Raw genomic sequence first — 23,402 nt, 5'->3', positions numbered from 1 at the left:
GCTGTAATATGTTTTAAATCAATTGCTAATTGTTATTAGACTATAATTAACAGTTTTTTTAATCAAAAAGTTTTTTTTTTTTTTTTTGCATATTATTTCCATGAAGTTAGTAATAACTAGTATTAGAGTATGTTGAAATGTGAGAAAACATCAGATTATCTGCATGAAAAATGGTTTTGTTTCATTGTTTTTCTTCTTCCAACTCCTTTTCAAGTGTAGATGAAGGATTCTGGAATTTTGAATTTGCATGTATTCTGTAAATGCTCGAAATAAACAAAAAATAATGAATGAATGAATGAACAGTTTTCACACAATATATGACTTTCTGATGATGGGTTTTAAATACATGTTTCTTTGCTTCAAAAATTAAATGCATGGTGTCCTATTGAGTGGACGTCTTTGTAACGCCATGAAAAACAGGTTCATAAAAAAAAAAAAAAAAAAAAAAAAAAAAAAAATCAATTGCATTGTTGTTTTTTTTTATGCCTAAAGAGGAATAAAAACACTCAGGAAAAAAATCTCGATGCATGAAAGGGTTAAATTCAAATTGATTAATCGATAAACAGTTTGGATCAGAGGTGTCAAACATGCGGACCGTGGGCGAAAACCAGCCCGGCAAAGGTTACAACCCGGTCCGTGGGATGAATTTGGAAAGTGTAAAAATTACACTGAAGATATTAACAGTTAATGTGTTGAAGTGGTGTTAGTTCATGTTCCACATACAGACCAAAGTGATCTAAGTAAAATAAAAGCATGATAAAAAAATAAATAACGATTAATCCAAATGTGAAAAGAACAATATTACAAACAACCTGAAACATCTAAAGAAAATTAAATGCAATTTTAACAATATTCTGCCTGTTACCAAATGTTTTGTGCATTTGTAGATCTGATCTGTAATGCACATGTATAGTATAAATGATAAGTTGAGGCATAACATTGTTAAAATTACACTTATTTATCAGCAGAAATGTCAGTTTTTTCAGGTTATTCACATGCATGTATAACTCTAACCCTTCCTGGTCCTGGTCTGTTGTGTTTGACTGAAACGGTTTCTTACCTTGTTGTCTAATATGAACCCAGGACGACTGTTGACCCTGTTCAACACATCCCGACTGCTCACTTTCCTCACACGACTCCGGATGTCTGGACTGTATCTGCGTAAGATCTACACCCACACACACACACACACACACACACACACTTTAATGGATTTAATGGACTTTACAATGACTGACACACATAGTTCAGTGTGGCTCTAGTAGTGACGTTGTGTATTACAGCCTGTTGAACCACCTCCCCCTCCCCAACCATAGACACACAAATACTCAGGTTGGATTGTACACAACATTGTAGTTGTTCAGTAATACAAATAAACTTCCCTAATAATTGTGCACACCATGTAGACTTACTTTGATGTTTTATTTTCTTTGCATTTTTGTTCATTATCAAGTTACGTCCAGTCCGACTCACAATGAAAATGTCACTGTTCCATTTGTGAAGTTAGATCCACCTAAATCCTACAGAGTGGATACTTTTACATTCCCTGCAGACTTACTCCATATACAGGGTGGGGAAGCAAAATTTACAATGAACATTTAGTTGTTTTTTCTCAGCAGGCACTACGTCAATTGTTTTGAAACCAAACATATATTGATGTCATAATCATACCTAACACTATTATCCATACCTTTTCAGAAACTTTTGCCCATATGAGTAATCAGGAAAGCAAACGTCAAAGAGTGTGTGATTTGCCGAATGCACTCGTCACACCAAAGGAGATTTCAAAAATAGTTGGAGTGTCCATAAAGACTGTTTATAATGTAAAGAAGAGAATGACTATGAGCAAAACTATTACGAGAAAGTCTGGAAGATACTATTAAAGAAGAATGGGAGAAGTTGTCACCCGAATATTTGAGGAACACTTGCACAAGTTTCAGGAAGCGTGTGAAGGAAGTTATTGAGAAAGAAGGAGGACACATAGAATAAAACCATTTTCTATTATGTCAATTTTCTTGTGGCAAATAAATTCTCATGACTTTCAATAAACTAATTGGTCATACACTGTCTTTCAATCCCTGCCTCAAAATATTGTAAATTTTGCTTCCCCACCCTGTATGTACAGGATACAGAGCAGGGGTGTCAAACATACGGCCCATGGGTCAAAACCGGCCCCATAAAGGTTCCAATCCGGCACGACTGAATGAATTTGCAAAGTGCAAAAAGTACACCGAAGATATTAACAGTCAAGGGTGTTGAACTGGTTTTAGTTCAGACTCCACAAACAGAACAATGTGATCTAAAGTAAAAATAAAGGTACAATAACCTACAAATATTCTAAACCTGAAAAAAATATATTATGTTCTGAAAATATTTTCATTTACAAATTATCCTTTAACAATAAAATGTGAATAACCTGAACAAATATGAACAACCTAAAATGTCAACATAAATTGAAATGCAATTTTATGTTTATGCATTTGGCAGACACTTTTTTCCAAAGCGACTTACAGGGGAAAACCAATCAAATCACTCAATCAATCAAATTTTATTTATATAGCGCCAGATCACCACAAAAAAGTTATCTCATGACACTTTATATATAGAGTTGGTCAAAACCAGACTCTAAGCCAATTTACAGAAACCCAACAGAATCCAATTTTAACAATGTTCTGCCTGCTGCTAAATGTTTTGTGCCTTTGTAGATCTAATCTGTAATGCACATGTATAAATGATAAGTTGAGGCATAATATTGTTAAAATTGCACTTATTTTTCCTCAAGAAATGTCAGTTTTTTCAGGTTCACATTTTTTTTGTGAAAGGATAGTTTGTAAAGATACATATTTTAATAATTTCTAAGTTATTACGTTATTCATAAGTTCATTTTTTTGCGCTAAAACAAAGAGGAAAATTTTGGAACTGTCATTATTTATAGGCTATTATGCTAACATTTTATTGGTCAGCGCCACTTGATATCAAACTGGGCTGAATGTGGAACCTGAAAGAAAATGAGTTTGACACCCCTGATATAAAGACATAACAAAAAGTAGTCAGTACTGTTTTTTGTGATTTGAGTAACTTTAAGGACTCACACTGTAATGTTAACCAATGGAAATGATTAAATCCATGCACACATTGTAAAACACTGTCTGTATTGACATTGGGATGTACAGTAACTCTTAGTGTCTGTGTTGTAATCTGCTCAACGTCTGGTTAATGATGGTGCTGTTATTCTCTGTATAGCCTGCAGGTGGCAGCAGCGTCCTGGATAATTAAAGCCTGCACTCAGCTACAGGATGTGCTTTGAATTACAGCTGGAAAGTAGAACTGCTAATGAGTACATATACAAGATGTTCTTCAGGTAGAGGTCAATTTGCTGTGGAAACTAATGAAAACAAGTTTGATTTGTAATAGATACAGACAACGATCGGATCTCTAAAATGAATATAACACCTGATACTGATGTAATTATTTGATCTGAAACACAGCTGAATGAATCTATTCTGGACAAAGATAATAATATTTATTTTAATAATAATGTCCACAGAACTCATCAACCTTAACCCATGAAGACACAGAACTATTTTTTGTGGTGACTTCCAAATGAATTTTTTCAGGTTATTCACATTTATTGGTCAAAGGATATTTTGTAAACATAAATATTTTCAGAATTCCTAAGTTATTCATAAGTTTGTTTTTTTTTGCACTAAAACAGAGGGAAAAAAAAGAGGAAAAATTTCATGTTGTCTTTTTCTATATGGTATTATTTTACTGGTCCAGTCCGCTTAAGATCAAATCAGACTGAATGTGGCCCCTGAAACAACATGAGTTTGCAAATTGCATCAGGAGCCCTAAGTACACAGGATGATAGAATATTTTTAAGACATAATGAAATATATCCAAATACTGTATGTCTAGTCTGTGTCTGTGCTGAACATGATTTGCTTTGCTCTTATTGGCACAAAAGACTAAAGAGGAAACAAAGAGGAATTGTTCTCTACATTTAACCATTACATTAATATATCACCGTATATTATTATCTTTTGTATTTCCTCAGTGAAAATCCGGTATTTTCCTTTATTTTATTCACTGACCATGTAGATGTTAATAAAAACTTAGAGTAAATTCCAAAGTCATTATATCAAAACAGTGAAAAATGAAGAAAACTTGACTTTTTCAGCAAAACTGAATGCAAAAACAAGCATCTACAACCGCTGTCACTTATTAAACTTCATGGGTTTTACTGGTGAATCGATGTTAAAGAAGATAATGGTGTCTCCATGTTCATTACGGACACTGCAGATTCGGCTGAAATGCTGAGAAACTGCACTTTACCTCAATTATTTACATGTATTGATAGGATTAATGGATCAGCAGGTATTAAACAGTTCAGTTCAGTAGATGGAGGTGTAGTGATTTTATAAAGAGCAGGTTTCCTGGTAATGTTTCACTCCCTGAATTGGAATTTAGCAGTTTCAGTTTTTCGCTTTTGATCTTCCAGTATGTAAATCTCTTCATCTGACAGTAGTTGGATTCTGATATTGGTCGTCTGACATCTGTAATCCAACCCAACACACATGAATTTTAAAGAATTAGGACTCACCAGAGAATTAAACGTGAACTGAATATAACTAGCATCTAAATATTTCAACGCCTACTGTGATTCTTTTAATCTCCTCCAGAAACTCCAACCCAAAATGCCAAAAAAAAAAAAAAAATTTCTAATAGATTTCAGAATTAATCGTACTGAATGCTGAACTCCTTCCACATTTCCAGATTGTAACCCCTCCCCCCCAAAAAAAGAAAACCAAGTTGTAAATTCTAACCAAGCGTGACATTACATAGCGAACAGGACTTCAGAGCAAAAGGGAGGAGAATGAAGACAGAAATAGTCGCCCAACAACAGGATTATGGTGAGACAGATTATATTCTCAGAGCAAATAAACAACAAATAAGAAAAAAGAATTGAAAGTAGGAGGTACAGAGTAGGGGATAAGAGGGTTTAGTGCTTTAATCAGTCTTCCACAGATGTCACTGGTCAGTCGTGGTCAAAAGCTGAAGTTTTTTGATTGATTTTTGTAAAACATAAATGTTCACCATAAATTAACCCTCAAAAACTCAAACAGCCACTGGTGACTAAAACCATGTACTGATGTCAATATTTAATACCAGTAGATACACTAATCCGATCAACACATGTAAATAATTGAGGTAAAAAGCAGTTTTTAAGCATTTCTAATTGGAATATGAAATGGGTCGGCAAGCATGGGTTGGCATCTACAGCGCCATTTTTGGACCCCCCCCCCCCCCCCCAAAAAAAAAACAACCAAAAAATACAACAGTTTTTACCTCAGTATGGTGACTGAGAAGCTGACATTACTGTGTGGGTCCAGCAAAAACTGACTGGTATGTGATGGCTATCTTTGTACAATACAGATGAACATCTTAAGTGTCATAAAATAAAAAAAAAAAAATAGCCTACTTATTTACTTTGGATTCACTTGGAGTGTAGTCCACATTTTTACAAATACAGAACATCAGACTGACTTTATAGTTCTGACAATAATAACAAATTGTTAAAACATAAGTGTTATTCATTTCCATATGTTTTTTTTTAGCAAAATTACAGTGAGTCATTGGAAAAGGGTTAAAAAAAAAAAAAGTAAAATATAAACCTATTTCCACTGCACTTTAATGTTATTTATGCACCTGTTTCCACATTATAGTTTGTTCCTACTTACTGTTTTTTTACTAGTTCTCTTTTTAATACATGCAATTTATTATGTATAGCGTGTTCTATATTTAAAGTAAAATTGTGGAACAAATTGCGTGTGGAGATAAAACAAATATCAAACATAATTCAGTTTGAAAAAAAAGATATAAAGAATTGATTCTTGAGAGGTACAGTATTTAATAATGACAATGAGGCCTGTTTGTTTATGGATGATGTACTGATAAATATGCTGTTATTACTGAAGAAATTAGTTGAATTGTTGAGTCTGTTTGTATGACTGTACTGCCATGAACATTTTGTTGTGTGTAATTCAGTTACTGCATTATGTATTTATTGTGGTTTGATGCTAAAATTAGGCAAATAGTATTGTTTGATTCTTGTATTAAATTAGTGATAAAGGCGTAAAAGCACTGAGGGGTAGGATTAAATAAGTTTATACTTCTTCCTACTCTTTTTCGACCATGCATTATTCAGACTTGTATGTGCTTGAAGATAGATTCTGTCCATTTAAATGTTATTTTGTTTTTGTCTTAATTTGCTTCGTTTTGTTTTATTTTGTTTCTTTGCATGTTTGAAATAAATAAATCAAATCAGTTTTTTTTCTTGTATTCTATTTTTACTTTTACTCATCTATCTCTCTATCTATCTCTCTATCTATCTATCTATCTATCTATCTATCTATCTATCTATCTATCTATCTATCTATCTATCTATCTATCTATCTATCTATCTATCTATCTATCTATCTATCTATCTATCTATCTATCTATCTATCTATCTATCTATCTATCTATCTATCTATCTATCTATCTATCTATCTCTATGAAATTAGACAGGAAATACATAACCAGCTGCTTTTAATAAGATATAAAACATGAAAAATGAAAACATTCTGCAAGGAGACAACCAATGCACGTCCACATACTGATGGATCAAAATGGTAACAGCAAAGACGTGATGAACACATGAATAAGTGTCTCCAGTTCCAGTCCAATCATTGGACCATATTAGTAAAGACACAAGGGGAATGTCCAATTAGAAACACGGCTAATAACTTAATAGGACTAAAGATTTTAGAGGGTAGAGGTGGGGGCTCGGGCTTCAATTCGTAGAAAAAACGCAGAGGATGTGGATCTTTGATGTAATCTAATAAAACGCCAACATACAGTCGCGGAAAAAATTATTAGACCATCAAAAGTTATCAAAAACAATGGTTATGCAATCCAGTACTAACTCCTGTGTGTATCATGAGACTGAAACAGACAGAAAAGAAAACATGGAATGCCTAAAAGCACTGTTTTTGCCAGAGCTATTGATGCAAGAACTGAAGGGAATTTGGTTATTATCAAGAAAACATGGAAAATGACTAGATATCAGCTCTGAAATTACACTCTTATGAGCTATTTGTCCATACTAAAGTACCTTTAGTTGTACCAGGCATTGAAATGAACAAGAAATTGAAGAAAACGAGGGTGGTCTAATAACTTTTTCCACAACTGTATATATTCATTAGGGATGTAACGATTACCGGTATAACGATAAACCGTGGTAAAATTGCAGACGGTTAGTATTACCGTTTAAATTCTAATTATCATGATAACCATGTTTAATTACCGCACTTTTCTGGAGAAAACGCCTATGTAAAGATCTGCTTTTATGTCAAATATTTGGGTATAGTTTTAATTTTTTTACAATTTTAATTTTCTATACCTAATATTTGGAACCAATATTCACTTTTAAAGTCTTTGAAAAGGTTCGTTAAGCATCTTTGTGTTATTTACGCAATAAAGAATACACATTTTTCAAATCGGATTTTATATTTTTTTGTGTGTTTTTTGTCCTTTTATGTTTTTATAGTAAGTTAAAGTGAAAAAAATAATAGGCAGATGATATAGATGAAGTTGTGCTGAAAAAAAAGAACCCAAACATGGGTATAGTAAACATTTGTTTATGTAGTATAAAGGCAAAATCAAAAGGACTGAAAAATGGACAAAAAAGGCTCAGACCACTAAGGGTTAATATTTGCATGTTTCTTCCAACAGAAAGTGCACTGTGCCAATTATTTTATTTGGGGGTTTTTTGTTTTTTCAAAATACAACTTGGTTAAATTATTTCAGTGTGTATTAGTACTTTTTGAACATTTTGAGCACAATTTCAACAATACCGCGATAATAATGATAACCATGATAATTTTGGTCGCAATAACCGTGATATGAAATTTTCTTATCATTACATTCCTAATATTTATAAAAACTATATATACAGAAAAACAAGGATATTTTGCTTATAAAAATATTACAAATCTTTACAGTTCTGTGAATCCAAAAATATATAAATAGAGAATCAACTGGTGTGTAAAGGAACAGAATGGCGCAGGCAGAAGTTACCTGCAGTTTCCTCACTAACCCCTTCATCTCTTTGATACAAACCCTGGTGTGCGTTTGATGCTGACCTCATCGGCTGACACAGGTTCAGACGAACGGCTGATGGCGGAGATCTGCATGGTCTCCATATCCGGCTCAGTGTCAGCGTAACCGCCGCCCTCGTCCGCGGTGTCGTCCTGGTCAGACGTCAGCCTGCTGTCCATGCTGGGGTAGTCGGTGGACATGACGGACAGAAAGGACAGACGCTCTACGTCCTGGCACTCCAGATCACTCTCTACTCCCTCCAGCTAGAAGAGACACATGATGGATCTTGGGTGTGCAGGAAAGAAGGATGGACAGACGGATAGCACAAGAACAAGAGAGAAGAAAGAAAGACAAACAGAGCCGAGCTGTAGAGCACTACTGGCAGGAAGTAGAAAGACACAGTGAGCATGCTCAGAGTGCACAAGTACACAAGTGGCTGCTATAAAAGGTGACACACACTCACATCACAGACTATTTCTACTGGTACTAAACACTGCAGAGTTCAGGTCTTCATTATTGAATGGACTGTCATACCAGTTTTTTGTTTTGTTTTGTTTTTTTTTTGTTTTACAATTATACTAACTCCTCAGTAAAAGTATCTATTTTCTGTCCTAAAAGTCTCTAAAAGTTGCTAAATGACATCATCACCTAATTTGCATAATTGTAAATGTGCATGTAATTGTAATGAATGATGTAGGAGAAAAGAATAACATTGTGTTAGAAACAAAAAGTGAAAATAACAACACCCTAAATCTGTTTAGAACTATAAATACACTACACTCTGTCAATTCTTGTTTTTATTTTTATTATTTATCTTTTTTACTTTATTTTTATCGTTTCTTTTATGTACATTACAAAACAAGACAAACATGGGGGATATATGGGATACACTGACTATAATAAACCTTGTGACTAACAACAGTTTTTAGTAGTGTGACGCTGAAGTGAAAATTGTCCATTTCTTCCATTTATCATGACACTTCTTCTTGAGTCCTCAGTCTATGGGTCAGAATCTCCATCTCAAATATTCCATTCACAGTTTGTATCTAGTCGTTAGTTGTAGGTGGTTCTAATCTGCACCATTTTTTGGTAATAGCCGTTCTACAGGCTGCTAATAGTATTTTAAACAAATATCTACCATTTTTTCCTTACATTATTACCAATAATACATCCAAAATGCATCACCAAACATGTTTTAGGAGTTGCATAACCCAATATCTTAACCACTGTTGAATATACATTATCCCAGAATGATGCAAGTTTAGGACATGACCAAAAATTCTTCTTTTTTTTTTTTTTTTAATGTTCCAATTCTAACCCTCCTCCTTTATCCAGGCTTGGGGACTGGCTTGTATATTTTGAGCTTTACATGTGTATATATATATCTGTTGTATTGATAATTTCATTCCTGCTACTTTTATTATACTTGAATGGAGCAACTGTAACACCCAATAATTTTCCCTTGGGATTAATAAAGTATTCTGAGTCAGATTAAAGTGACTCAAAAGAAAAACTCTGGAGGAGTTACTTAGGTTATTTATTTATTTATTTATATAATTAATTAATTAATTAATTGATTGATTCTCTTCAGTTTGGTTTGGTTTTTAACCTTATGGTCCACTTTACAGTCTACAATAAGTCACAGTAAATCATGAACATTTTTAACCTGAATGTTTTTTTTAATTTTCAGTCTACATTAACAATCTAAATGGACCAAAAAGAGACAACAGAGAAAACCGTCAATGTCAATGGGACTGATTTATATTCAGTGATGATTCTCCAACAACACCAGAAAAAGGCGATAGATTTGTTGCTAGTTGTTTTTTTTTTATTTAAAAAACAAAAAAAAGTAGCTAGGGTCGTCTGGAAAGTTAATAAATCTAACAACAAAAGTGCTTAATTGGCATCAAGTTTTTCTAAATTCTAGTTTGCTAGTAAACATATTTTGTACATATCTAGTTTTCACATTTCTGTTGGACAGACTGACAACATGTAGGGACTGTTTTCTCAGCTACCAATAAGAATTATGTAAAACAGTGAAAACTTCTTCCTGAACGTGTTAGAGCCTGAACGTGTAAAAATCATGTATATTAACAAATTAAATGAAACTGACCACATGAAACATGATATATGTTGAGTTCATACCGTCTACAAAGTTAAACAAGTCAATGTACATTTTAATATCGCTGCATTATTTTTTAATTTTTATTTTCCATACTGTTATTTGCGGCTGTACAGCACTTTTTAGCTTGTCTTCTGTGTGTTTGTGGGTGTTTACCTTTCCATCAGAAACCCAAACCGCCTGCATCTGCTGTTCTCTGATGGAGTCTTTAACGCTGCCGTACCAGGCGTCGTTGGCTGAATTCAAGTCAATGGTGGCTGAGCAGAAGAAATAAGCATTTAAATAAAGGTTCAGACCGTAACTCTGACCAACTCTGTGTCCAGTACTGACCAGTGAATAGGTGCGAGCAGGTCTTCTTTAGTTTCACGGACTGTTCATATAACTTCCTGGCGCTGCGGTTGGAGTTGGGGATGATCCTCTGTCTCATGGCCTTGATGCCGTGTTTGCTGTCGGGGTTGAAGAAGATGACGATGGGATACCACTGGGTGTAATTCAGGGTGTTGACTGCCTTGGGCGTTACATCCAGGAGGGCATGTTTGTCCTGGACAGCAGGAGGAGCAGAAATTTGGAGTTTGGAAGATGTACACAAGTAGGATTATATAAAGAAACATGTGATCTCCAAGACAAACACGAGTATCATTCAGCCTGTTTACATTCACACCCATACTCTGATTATTATCTGATTTCTGGAGTTATCAGATTATTCAAGTGACCATATAAACATGATAATCTGATATGTTTTCTCAGATCACAGCAGTAATCTGATTAGGAGAAATCAGATAAACACACCTGGATTTCTCCCTAATACTCTGATGCCTTCCTGCATGTATACAGATTAATCTAATTTAGCTCAATGTTTTACATCTGCGCATGTGTAAACACAATTAAAATCGTGGAAAACTGAAGTGACGTTTGATTATGTCCAATTACTCCCAGTTATCAGACTTTAATGGTCATGTAAACAGGCTCAGTGAAAATGTGTTTCAAATGGGTGTAAATGTGAATATCTCTGCATTGATAAAGTGAAATAAAATGCACCCTCCAGAGCAGAGGAGGACTAGCAAATAATTTATTTCAGCAATTTGTATAATTAACATTGATATCCAGATAAATGTTTAAAATCAGCCCATTGTTTAAGAACATTCATGTGTTGAGTAGCAACCACTCTTAGGAACCACACAGATTAGCAGAAGAAAGTTTTTACTACTTTTTTGTTTCCGCACATTTTCTTAACAAAACCTATACACGTATATGTAGTAACGATTTTATAAAAACAATAAACTACCTGAATATTTACTCTGGAGGACTTACTTAGGTTAGTTATTCATTAATTTAAGTTTTTGCTTCATTTTCTTCATTTTTAATTTTCAGTCTACAGTAACAATCGAAATGGACCAAAAAGAGACAATAGAGAAAGTTGTCAATGTCAGTGGGACTGATTTATATTAACTGATTTGTTTTAGACAAACAATGATACATGTTTTCATGTCAGAGTCTCCAAAAGTCTCCGATAACACCAGAAAAAGGGGATAGATTTGCCACTAGTTGCATTTCTGATCTGGAAAAATCACAAAATATACATTGGAAACACTGACTTTTACAGCTACAGACAGACCATGTGTTTTATTGACTGTGACACAGAAAATCATTTAGTGTCATTTAGCAGAAAATGTGTGTTTGAGTCACTTTTCAAAACTTGATCAAAGTTCCCAAATAAATTTTAAAAGTAGTTAAACTTGTTGCTAAGGGCTATTTAGGATTCTTTTTTTTTTCTTCTTTTTTTCAACAGGCATGTTGTATTTAGTCTTTGGAGGTGATTGCGGCATGAAAAAAGTGTGTATTTTCAAATTCTGGCAATTTTCCCCTGTGATTTCAGCTCCTACACGTTTAAGGCCAAATCTATTCTTATTCTTATATTTATACTCATACTTATTCAGACTGTGTTTAAGTGTGTCTGAGTGCTCACCTGCTCAATAATTTGTCTGATTGTGTTCAGCCGAACCACCCCTGAGGACTTCTCGGTTCCAGCATCCTTAGGTTCAGTTTCTAACAGGAAACCACAGTGATGATCAGTGTGAACCAATGACAAGGACAAACATTTGTATTTGCATGTAAATGCAAGCAGAGACTCACTGGCAATAACAAACTGGTCGGGAATCTCAGAAGCCAGTTTGTCATTAGCGGCATCAGCGATGGGACCAAACAAAACAACCGGACGCCGAAAACCAGCTGCAATGACACACTCTTGGTTAGTTCAGTTGTCTGAAATTAACAAAACTAGAATCTTTTTATTTGAAAGGTGTGCCTATATTGAAAAAGAGACCATTATTTTTGGGTAAACAGAAGTTAATGACTGTTCCCTCAATAAAAGATGAAATATGACATATAAAGGTAGGCAGAATAATATATAACTGATCATGTGATCACTGACAGGTATGTATTAAGTAAGAAAGAGCTAATCACAAACATTCATTCACAGGATATTTACTCGTTATTTAAAGATCTTTACAATTGCATCTGTTGTGCTGTAAAAAAAATTGCAATGAATAGTAGACAACTCCAAATACTAAACACTTAGAATACTGTGTAAAATTGTAATTATATATTAGTGCTATCAAACAATTAAAATTCTTAATCAGGTTAATCACAGGGTTGCTGTGGATTAATTTTGATTAATCTGTATTAATTTTTAATCTGTATTAATCACATTTCATTTTGCATGAGCAAACAGGCTCAAGAAAGAAGGGAATGTATATGCACTTAACGTGTTTATTAAACACCTACAACAGTTTCAACAAAACAACTTGAACCAACTGTTCCTTCTTGGGTTTTTTTTTTTTTTTTTGGTCTTGTTTTTTTTTCCCCATCCAGAGAACCAATGTGCCATTTAGTATCTTCCATCTTTATGGGATGGTTCTGCTGCCTGTCAATACCAGATCAATGGCCCATTTGTTCATGTGTGACGGTAACTCTACTTGGACAAACGGCTCCAAATATGTTGCCAGAGATGTTCAGAGTCATTCTGCACTGCAGATGGGTTAGTTGCATTAAAATTTTTAATCAGATTAATCATGCTGATGGATTAATCTGCGTTAACACGTTAATTTTGACAGCCCTATTAAAAATATAAACACAATATAAAACTATATGATGACATTAGTCATTATTGTTTTGTATCCCAGATCACTGTTAGAAAAGAAACACCTGAATTCAATGTGTCCACATACTTTTGTCTATATAGTGCAGGGGTGTCAAACATGCGGCCCGGGGACCAAATGCAGCCCTCGCCAAAGGGTCCAGTTCGGCCCCTGGGATGTTTTTGCCAAGTGCAAAAATTCCACCGTCTTGGAATGAATTAAGCAAAAAAAAATTTAGCTTGAATTAAGGAAAAAATCTTGAATTAAGCCAAAAAAAACCCTTGAATTTAGCCAAAAAAATCTTCAATTAAGTAAAAAAATCTTCAATTAAGCAAAAAAAAAACCCTCAAATTTAGCAAAAAATCTTGAATTAAGCCAAAAAAAAAAAAAAAAATTCAATTCAGTAAAAAAAAATCTTGAATTAAGCCAAAAAAAATCTTCAATTAAGTAAAAAATCTTGAATTAAGACAAAAAAAATGTAGAATCAACAACTTATTTTTTTCCCCTTTGTTTTAGTGCAAAAAATAACATTAAATTATGAAAATATTTACATTTACAAACTATGCTGTAACAATAAAATGTGAATAAACTGAACAAATATGAACAACCTGAAATGACTAAAGAAAATTAAGCACAATTTTAACAATTTTTCTGCCTGTTCCTCAGTGTTTAGTGTCTTTGTAGATCTGATCCATAATGCACATGGAGAAATGATAAGTTGAGGAATAATATTGTTAAAATTGCACTAAATTTTCTTACGTTTTTTTAATTTAAATTTCAGTTTTTGTTTTTTTTTTGGATAGTTTATAAAAGTAAGTATTTTCATAATTTAATGTTTTTTTACACTAAAACAAAGACAAAAATTTGGAGTTGTCATTATTTATAGGTTATTATATTATTATTTTTCTGGTTCAGCCCACTTCAGATCAAATTTAGCCGAATATGGCCCCTGAACTAAAATGAGTTTGACACCCCTGATATAGTGTATGACTTTGGCAATTATCCTATGAGGCTAATGTAATTAAAAACGTTCTCACAATATCTACAGGGGTTGGACAAAATAATGGAAACACCTTAAAAAAATCAACAAAATATAATTTAATATGGTGTAGGTCCGCCTTTTGCGGCAATTACAGCCTCAATTCTCCGAGGTATTGATTCATACAACTTGTGAATTGTTTCCAAAGGAATTTTAAGCCATTCTTCAGTTAGAATACCCTCCAACTCTTTTAGAGACGATGGCGGTGGAAATCGACGTCTTACTTGAATCTCTAAAACTGACCATAAATGCTCAATAATGTTGAGGTCTGGGGACTGTGCCGGCCATACGAGATGCTCAACTTCATTAGAATGTTCCTCATGCCATTCTTTAACAATTCTAGCTGTATGGATTGGGGCATTATCATCTTGAGGTGAAGGTGTTTCCATTACTTTGTCCAACCCCTGTATATATGTTCATTGTGACCAAAGACTGGAGGATTTTTACACACAGAATAGCAGAGATCCAGAGGAAATACAGATCAGAGATTATAGTTACAGATATTTGTGTGTAATTATAAGAACAGATATTTAAGGGGTCAGTATGTTCATGACTAAACAACAGTTCCAAACATAGACTGTCGAGCCCACCCACCTTCTCGAAGCACCACCCGTTCGTAGGCAGGGAAAGGTGTGGCCATCACGTGACTGCTCACATTTTCTCGACTCTTCCTCAGGTCTTTTCTCTTCACTGATCTCTGGCCTCGTAAACGCCAAAAGTCAGCTCGGTCGCCTGCAACTGCTTTATGGGAGCTCTGGACACTGGCCATCTGCTCAGCCCTGACAAGACGGAAAATACACAAAAATACACAAGTCATGAAAGATTTATGTTTGGGCTTTTTGGCTCCATTTAACAGGTTTAACTGGAGAGAGACAGTAAATGGTGGGAGTAGAGAGTTGATATATTTACTGTGTATCAGAAAGGGGCTGTGAATTTGATAGGATAGAATTTTTTTTTTTGACTTTGTGTGCATATTCTTTGAAATTTTAGCAAAATACTCTGTATGGACAGTCTGGAAGTCTGGAATTTACAACTTTATCATTATTGTTGTTGTTGTTCTTGTTGTTGTTATTCTCAGCCCTGAGAAGACAGAAAATACAGAAAACACACCAGTCATGAAAGATTTATTTTTAGGCTTTTTGGCTCCATTTGATAGGTTTAACTGGAGACAGAAAATGGACGAGTAGAGCAGGGATGTCAAAGTTATTTTAGATCAGAGGCCACATTCAGCCCAATATGATCTCAAATTGTCCAGACCAGTAAAATAACAGTGACAGAAGTAAAATTAATTACGAAAATGTTTACATCTACAAACTATCCTTTAAAAATGTGAATAACATGAACAACCTGAAGTCTCTAAGGAAAAATACGTGCAATTTTAACAATATTATGTCTCCGTTTATCATTTACACATGTGCATTACAACTTACAGATCACAGTGGATCTACAAATACACAAAACATTTAGTAACAGGAAGAATATTGTTAAAATTGTACTTATTTTTATTATGACATTTCAGGTTGTTCATGTTCAGGTTATTCACGTTTTTTGCAAAAGGATAGTTTGTAAACATCTTCATGCAATTTAACTTTTTTTTTTTTTACACTGTAACAAAGAAAATACTGTGGAGTTGTTATTATTTATAGGTTATTATGATGTATTTTACTGGTCTGATCCACTTTGACTCATATAGATGTGTATGTGGAACGTCAACTAAATTGATTTTGACATCCTTGATTGTTAAAATCTTCAGTGTAATTTTTGCATTTCAAGAATTCCTCCCGTGAGCCGGATTGGACCGTATGTTTGACACCTGTGGAGTAGCGAGTTGACATATGTACCGACACTGATTTGATAGGAGCCTCAGAGTTCAGTTAATGGAAAGTTTTCCGATTAGAATATTATTTACTGCTGACATTTGTCAGACATTTCAAAATGTTAACACTAGAACTACATTGTGCCATTTGAGATGTGACATTATCATAAATTCTGGTGGATCAGGGCTCATGATTAAATCATTTCTTATTGTTCAGTTCAATTAAATATCACACAGATTTCACAGATTCCCCTCTGACCTGGTACAGGCAGCCATGATTATTTAGCATCAGTCAACTAACTTATTTACTTATTTATTTATTGGTTTATTAAATAGGGACCATGCACATTTATGAACATTGCTGTATAAAAAAATACACCCATGTAAATATGCTAGAATTAGTAAAAATAACCACTTTTCATCTGCAGTCCCTTGGCAGGTGACAGAAACACCACATAAAACAGCCAACATTAATACATCACTCATTCACTATAAATTAAAAAATAAAAAAATACACATAATGATGACATAGGCATCATCAAAACAAACAAACAGATACACAAAAATCAAACAGACATAGGATGATCGCAGTGGCATTAGCCTATACACGCACCTCTATACTTGCATACAACTATACAGAGAAAGTGTATGGGTGATGAAATGTATGTCAATCAAAAATGAGTGCATCTCTCGTTTTCTAACTTTACAGCACATGTTAACAACTGCCCCCCCCAAAAAAAACACATGTGTGTTTTTTTATAGTGAGGTTTTCTAACCAGAAGGAAAATGTTAACTCAACTTCAGTGCATCAACTATTTTCAACTTTAAAAGTTCTGACCTTCTTCAGGAAAACCTAATCATACCAGAATGTACGTCAAATGTGTATGTGACCTAGTTGAGCTTAAAGCACATGTTTAGCTCCTCGGTTCATATCTCTACCTGCTCTTGTTGGGGATGATGCCCTTCTCCAGCAGCTGCTTATCCTTGCCCACTCTGATGGCCAGCCAGTTTCCCAGTTTACCGTCGTAAAGTGTGTCGACCACCTTAAAAACGTCGCCCCTGCGGAAGGCCAGGCTCTGGGGGGTTTCCTTCTCATATTCAAAGTGGGTCCGGATGAAGAACGAGTCTCCACGTCCTGACACAAGGATTTCATTGTAAACTGCATAGAAACAAGGACAGAGAAGATGTGTCTTATTATATGATAAAGACTGAAAAACATGTGTATTACATGATTGACCCTGAACCTGATGATGTCAAGAGTTAACATCCAAGCTCAGTTTTCTATACCAGTGGTTCTCAACTGGTCTGGCTTCAGGACCCACTATCAACCCTCAATGACAAGACAAGACCCAAACTGATAAAAGCTAAACAAGTCAAATGTATTTAATGAAAACATGGTGTGTTTTGAACCCGAGATAATACAGAATATCACAGTATGAAAACTCAGAAGACAAGTTTAATGATAAATTAAACTGACGAGTGGGTGGTGATGATAAAGAGGGAAATATTCCCTTTGACAATAAATTAGGTACGTTTAACCAAAACTAACACAGTGCACTCAGTTAAAAATTAAAAGTGCATTCAGTCAATTATTTAAGCATTAAACACACTGAGGTTTTTGTCCTTGATGTAGGCGAAACCATACCTGACGTAGTCGTTGTCATATCTTTGTTTCACCATGACATGAATAGAAACTTTTAGGTCTTCTTTTATGCTCTAAAATGTCTGATGTTACTTATCATTTCAGCAAATTACCGCCACCTACTGTTGGGGAGTGTGAATGGACAGCACTCAGCTCCATAAAAAAATAAAGCACAGGATTTGTCTCAACATTATTTTTTGCCCAGACAAAAGCCTGTGACCCATTCAAAAGAGGTTTGCGACCCACCAGTTGAGAACCACTATTCTAGATCACTTCATTCAGTTAAAGGCAAAATATACATATTTATGAAACTGCTCTAGAAACCCTTCAAATCCCTGCTCCAGGTCTCTGTCAAGACTCCTGATCAAATATGATGTTGGACAGAGCGCTGACCCAAAAGGACCAAAAGCAGCGACAGTCATAATGACGACACACACTACTGCTGAGGCCCACTTTTGGATTGAAGGTTTTATACATTAACAGGGCAACAGAGGACTCCATTCACACTCCAGATTAATCACACACTCACACAGAAGCTCCCCTTGTGGGACCTTCATCTAGTCAGTGTTCTTCCAAAAAACAAAAAAACAAAAAAGAATTTCCAAGACATTAGACATACCATATTTAGTTCTTTTTTTAGTTGACTTTTAAAGGGTACTGGTCATATTAACCCTTTCATGCATAGTGATCACTCCAGTGGACAGTTCTTCTCCAGCTGTTCTCTTGTATATTCATAGATTTTGTTGTTTTAGTTCCATATCAGCCAACACAGTGGACGCTTATGCATCATCCCATACACTGACATTCAGACCATTACTGTAACTTTGCTGTTCTAGATAAACCTGATCTGCACTAACATGTTTAAGTGTAAATCAATTGTTATTTGTTAGACAAGAAGTTTTTTTTTGCATCTTATCTCCATGAAGTGAGTAATTACTAGTATTAGAATATGTTAAAATGTGAGAAGACATCAGATTAGCAGCATTAAAAATGTTTTTATTTCATTGTTTTCATATCACTTTCTGATATTGGGTTTTCAACACGTTTCTTTACATCAAAAATTAAATGCATGGATATTTTTGTAACTCCATAGAAAAAAAAACTCGATTGCATTGTTTTTTTCATGCCTAAGGAGGAATAAAAACACTGAAGAAAAAAATCTTCACTAAGGTTCTCACAATTCATACATGAAAGGGTTAAAGGCAGAAAAAGTTCTGAAATTATTAATCTTAGTCTGTTTTTTTTTTATTTTTTACATCAGAACAACATGGCTTTTTATCAGGAGGTCATAGAGGTTGTATTTCCTCTGTAAATAACATTCTAATTCCACTGTCCATAAGTAATGTGCCATGTGACCCCCCCGACCCTTGTGATGCTCTGACCTTTGGAGCCAAGGTGTGTCAGCGCTGACTTTAACTGTGCACCACAAAAAGGCTAATGGGCATTTTTTCAGGGCCACAAATTGAAGGGCAACGAGCACATTACATAATACAGAGGGTGATGTGCTCCCTCTCTCTACTGATCTGGACTGGATCCAGTTGGGGGTGGGGGTGTGTTGGGGGGTTCTATGAGCACCATGCTTCGTTGAACTCTAACTAGCCTGATCCAGTTTACAGGCCTCAGGGGCATGAGCTAGGATCTCCATCATTATACAATATATACTGTGGGAAATCACACTAATTTCCAGCAGCAGCCATCCTCTGCTACCAATGTTGAGTCAATAATGTTCTCATTTATTCCATGAGTCTCTGACAGGCTCAATCACTACAGTAGCACTTTATATTATAGTTTGGGAATTACATGGTATTAATGGGGTAATATTTGGGTAACACAGATAACATTCTGGATGGAAAAAGTGTCATTAAAATATTATAATGGTATAGTTGACCTTGCCTTGTGTTCCTCATGCAATTTTTTATTTTAACTTTTGTTTTAGTTTGTGGGGTTTTTTTAAATGCGCGTTTTAGTCTACTGTTAATATGAAATTAAATACATACAGGTAGTTTTGCATGTTGCAGCTTGGAGTCAGTTTTTATTCAGAAAACACCACAAGTATTTCCATGTTGTCATACTGCCATTAAATGTTTGATTAACTCTATTATTATTATTATTATTATTATTATTATGCTCCAACTTCATTGTACTATACACATAGTATGTTGGTGCAATGACAATAAAGATTTATTTTATCTTATCATTATCATGAAATTAAATAGAAACCAGTTGCTTAGTATTTTACATTCTTGATTCATGGTTATTAGATGGAAAGTACCACAAGTATTTCACAGCTTCAAACATATAATTTCTACACTATTATCTTTGGAACATAAAGGAAAATGGCTTTGAACATTATAAAGTTTTTTTTTTCATTATATGGTAATTTCAATTTTTATTTCCAGGAAGTTACATTGGTTATTACTGTAGTAATTGCATGGTATTAGTATATTATTACTAAATGATTACCCACTCTCACTATGTTATTATTAAGTTGTAAAGAGCTACGACAACTCGTAATTAGACAATAATGGAACCCATAAAGACCCAGTGGTAATTTTGTGTCAGTTCCCAAATGAATTGATCTTCTTTTTATTTAATCTATCTTAAGTGATTTCTCACCATTTTTATAGTATATTTTGTGTATGCATTTTTTCAGTGAAATTCAGGTATTTTCCTATATTTAATTCACTGATCATGTAGATCTTCACAAAAGCTAAGATTAAAGTTGAGGGTTACTACATCAGAAACACAGAAAACTGAAGATCAATAACTGAATGTAAAAATAAGCATCTCCATCCACCGTCATTGATCCAACTTCACAGGTTTTACTGGTGAATCAATGTTGTATAAGTTGACGGTGTTTCCATGGCAACTACGGAGCCTCTGAACGTCCAGATGGGTCATATCTGATGACCATGAAAAGATGACAAACTGTATTTTACACCAATTATTTACATGGATTAACAGGATCAGTGGATCAATAGGTATTCAACAGTTTAGATCAGTAGACGGTTTCAGTTGCCAGTGGGTATTTGATGGTTAATGCCATGCAAGTGTTAATACTGTACTCCATCCAGTGTAGTGTGGATAACTGTGTTTTCATAGTTTCAGAGCAACAGTTGGCTTTAGTGTCATAGATGAACAACATCCAGTAGATCTGTAGATACTGTACACAACATAATAATATAATATATAATATAATATATAATATATTTATAATATAATAATATACACAACATAATTAGCTATTTATTATTATTATCATTTAGGGATGTAATGATTACCGGTATAACGATAAACCGTGGTAAAATTGCAGATGATTAGTATTACCATTTAAATTCTAATTATCATGATAACCGTGTTTGATTACCGCACACTTCCGGAGAACACGCCTACATAAAGCTATGCTTTTATGTCAAATATTTGAGTATAGTTTTAATTTATTACAATTTTAATTATATATACCTAATATTTGGAACCAATATTCACTTTTAAAGTTTTTGAAAAGGTTCATTAAGCATCTGTGTGTTATTTATGCAATAAATTATGTACATTTTTCAAATCTGATTTGATATATATATTTTTTTGTGTTTTCTGTCCTTTTATGTTTTTATTGTTGGTTAAAGTGAAAAAAAAATAGACAGAATGAATCGATGAAGTTGTGCTGAAAAAAAGATCCCAAACATGGGAATAGTAAACATTTGTTTATATAGTATATAAAGGCAAAATCAAAAGTACTGAAAAACAGCCAAAATAGGCTCAGACCACTAAGGGTTAATATTTTAATGTTTCTGTAACAGAAGGTACATTAAGCCAATTATTTTATTTTGTTTTGTTGTTTTTTTTCCCAAAATACAACTTGGTTAAATTATTTCAGTGTGTGTATAAGTACTTTTTGAACATTTTGAACACAATTCCAACAATACCGTGATAATAATGATAACAGTGATAATTTTGGTCACAATAACCGTGATATGAAATTTCCATACCGTTACATCTCTATTATCATTGTTACTTTATTAGTACCACTGTGCTACTGTTTGTACTAGTACTTAATAATGTGCAGTTACAATTTCTCACTACTGTCTTTTATAGTTACTGTATTACTTTTTTTCTTGTGGTATTTCTTGTGTGTATATTCGGTGTTGTGCTGCTATTGGAACCTCAATTTCCTGAGGGCTCTGACCAAAAGATTAATAAAGTTATAACGAATTGAATCTTGATGAATATGAGTGTGCATGTAAACATTACTGGTGTCATCAGATATTTACCATCAGGTTTGCTCTGGGCCAGGATGGATACCACATCTCCTTTAGGGATTTCCAACAGGAACAGCACCGCCTCCTCTCTGACTACACCTTGAAAATCAACATTATTCACCTGAAAGACACCAAAAACCCACAAGTGGGTGGTTTAAATGTCATGTAAGACACAGACTAGTGTCCCTCCTTGTATATAAAGCAGAAGTCTGTAACGGGCACCTTCAAGATCTGGTCTCCGATGGAGAGGCCTTCCTCCTCAGCAGGACTACCCTCCTGAACACCAGCGATAAAAATGCCCACATCATTTCCTCCTGCCAACCTCAGGCCTACGCTGTCGCCCTTCTGAAAGTTCACCATCATTGTGTTAGGCCTAGAGAACAACAAACACAAACTGCTGTCAACACTGAGGCATCACCTCAGAAGATTCCAAAACCAGAGAGACAATGGACGATGAAGAACAGTCTGATGTAACAGTGACTAACTGTTAATGCTATTATAGAGCAGAGTTGTTCTTTACTGCAAATGCCAAATATGATTAGAGCTGAAGCAATTAATCAACTTGAATCGATTAAAAAAATTATTCAGTTTCAATTTTCCTGAATTGAAGCTTTGTTTCCTTAATTTTGCTGCCGTACTTATTATTTTGGCCACCACTATAAACCTGAGTGATGATATGTGTTAGTCCCACAATGCAATGCTCTTTATTAATATATATCTTTGTGATGCTGTACATTTTCCTGTACCGTAAATAATCAATAAGTCTGAGGGTAGAAGAGATATGAGGGCTTACTCGTAATTTTTTTCGTCTTCTGAACTCGGTTGCAGGAGAATCTTGGGTGGGTTTGTTAAAGCTACTGGGGGGAAGAAAAACCAAAAGACAATTTGCAAAATGTCCAACATCTTGTGTCAGTGTAAGATGATGATCAATGAAAAAGTTCAAGCTCATAAAGTTCATGTATAAATGAGTCCTGCTGACCTGGAGGCTCCTCTGTTTGTAGGATGTCTTTGTCCAGCTCTGCTGAGGCCTGGGGGGGCTCTGGGACTCTGAATGGGGAGGCCATGGTTGACATTTTGGCCGTCCTCAGCGGTTCGTCCCTAAGCCACGCAAAGATAAGAGTACAGGTTTATATATACAACAGGTTAAACTAATGAGGCACTGTCAAATACATGGACTGTTTTTCTGCATGGCCTATTTTGCTATTTATTTTGCATTTAACCCATAAAGACCCAAACATCCACTGGTGG

The 23,402-nt window shown here is 34.5% G+C and overlaps 1 protein-coding gene across 6 annotated transcripts in view; it reads right to left on the bottom strand.

Moving 5' to 3' along the window:
* LOC115425433 (tight junction protein ZO-2-like) overlaps nt 1-23,402 on the bottom strand; it is a 143,862-nt gene that overhangs the window by 4,953 nt on the left and 115,507 nt on the right. For 4 of the 6 annotated variants that reach the window (XM_030143013.1, XM_030143016.1, XM_030143015.1 and 1 more), the window contains 12 exons: nt 23,134-23,252; nt 22,948-23,011; nt 22,377-22,527; nt 22,167-22,275; nt 17,196-17,415; nt 15,035-15,219; nt 12,398-12,493; nt 12,231-12,310; nt 10,595-10,805; nt 10,421-10,521; nt 8,187-8,405; nt 1,061-1,168 (listed from right to left, as the gene is read on the bottom strand). In XM_030143013.1, coding sequence (XP_029998873.1) covers nt 1,061-1,168; nt 8,187-8,405; nt 10,421-10,521; nt 10,595-10,805; nt 12,231-12,310; nt 12,398-12,493; nt 15,035-15,219; nt 17,196-17,415; nt 22,167-22,275; nt 22,377-22,527; nt 22,948-23,011; nt 23,134-23,252 — 1,663 coding nt within the window. Of the gene's footprint in view, nt 1-1,060; nt 1,169-8,163; nt 8,406-10,420; nt 10,522-10,594; nt 10,806-12,230; nt 12,311-12,397; nt 12,494-15,034; nt 15,220-17,195; nt 17,416-22,166; nt 22,276-22,376; nt 22,528-22,947; nt 23,012-23,133; nt 23,253-23,402 lie in introns of all 6 variants that reach the window. The other 2 variants (XR_003936234.1, XM_030143014.1) reach the window with 2 other exon arrangements.

The sequence above is a fragment of the Sphaeramia orbicularis genome, chromosome 9, assembly GCF_902148855.1.
Source record: "Sphaeramia orbicularis chromosome 9, fSphaOr1.1, whole genome shotgun sequence".
In the NCBI taxonomy this organism is placed as follows: Eukaryota; Metazoa; Chordata; class Actinopteri; order Kurtiformes; family Apogonidae; genus Sphaeramia; species Sphaeramia orbicularis.
The sequence above is the reverse complement of the archived record's forward strand: the minus strand, read 5'-3'. Positions and strand labels throughout refer to the sequence as shown.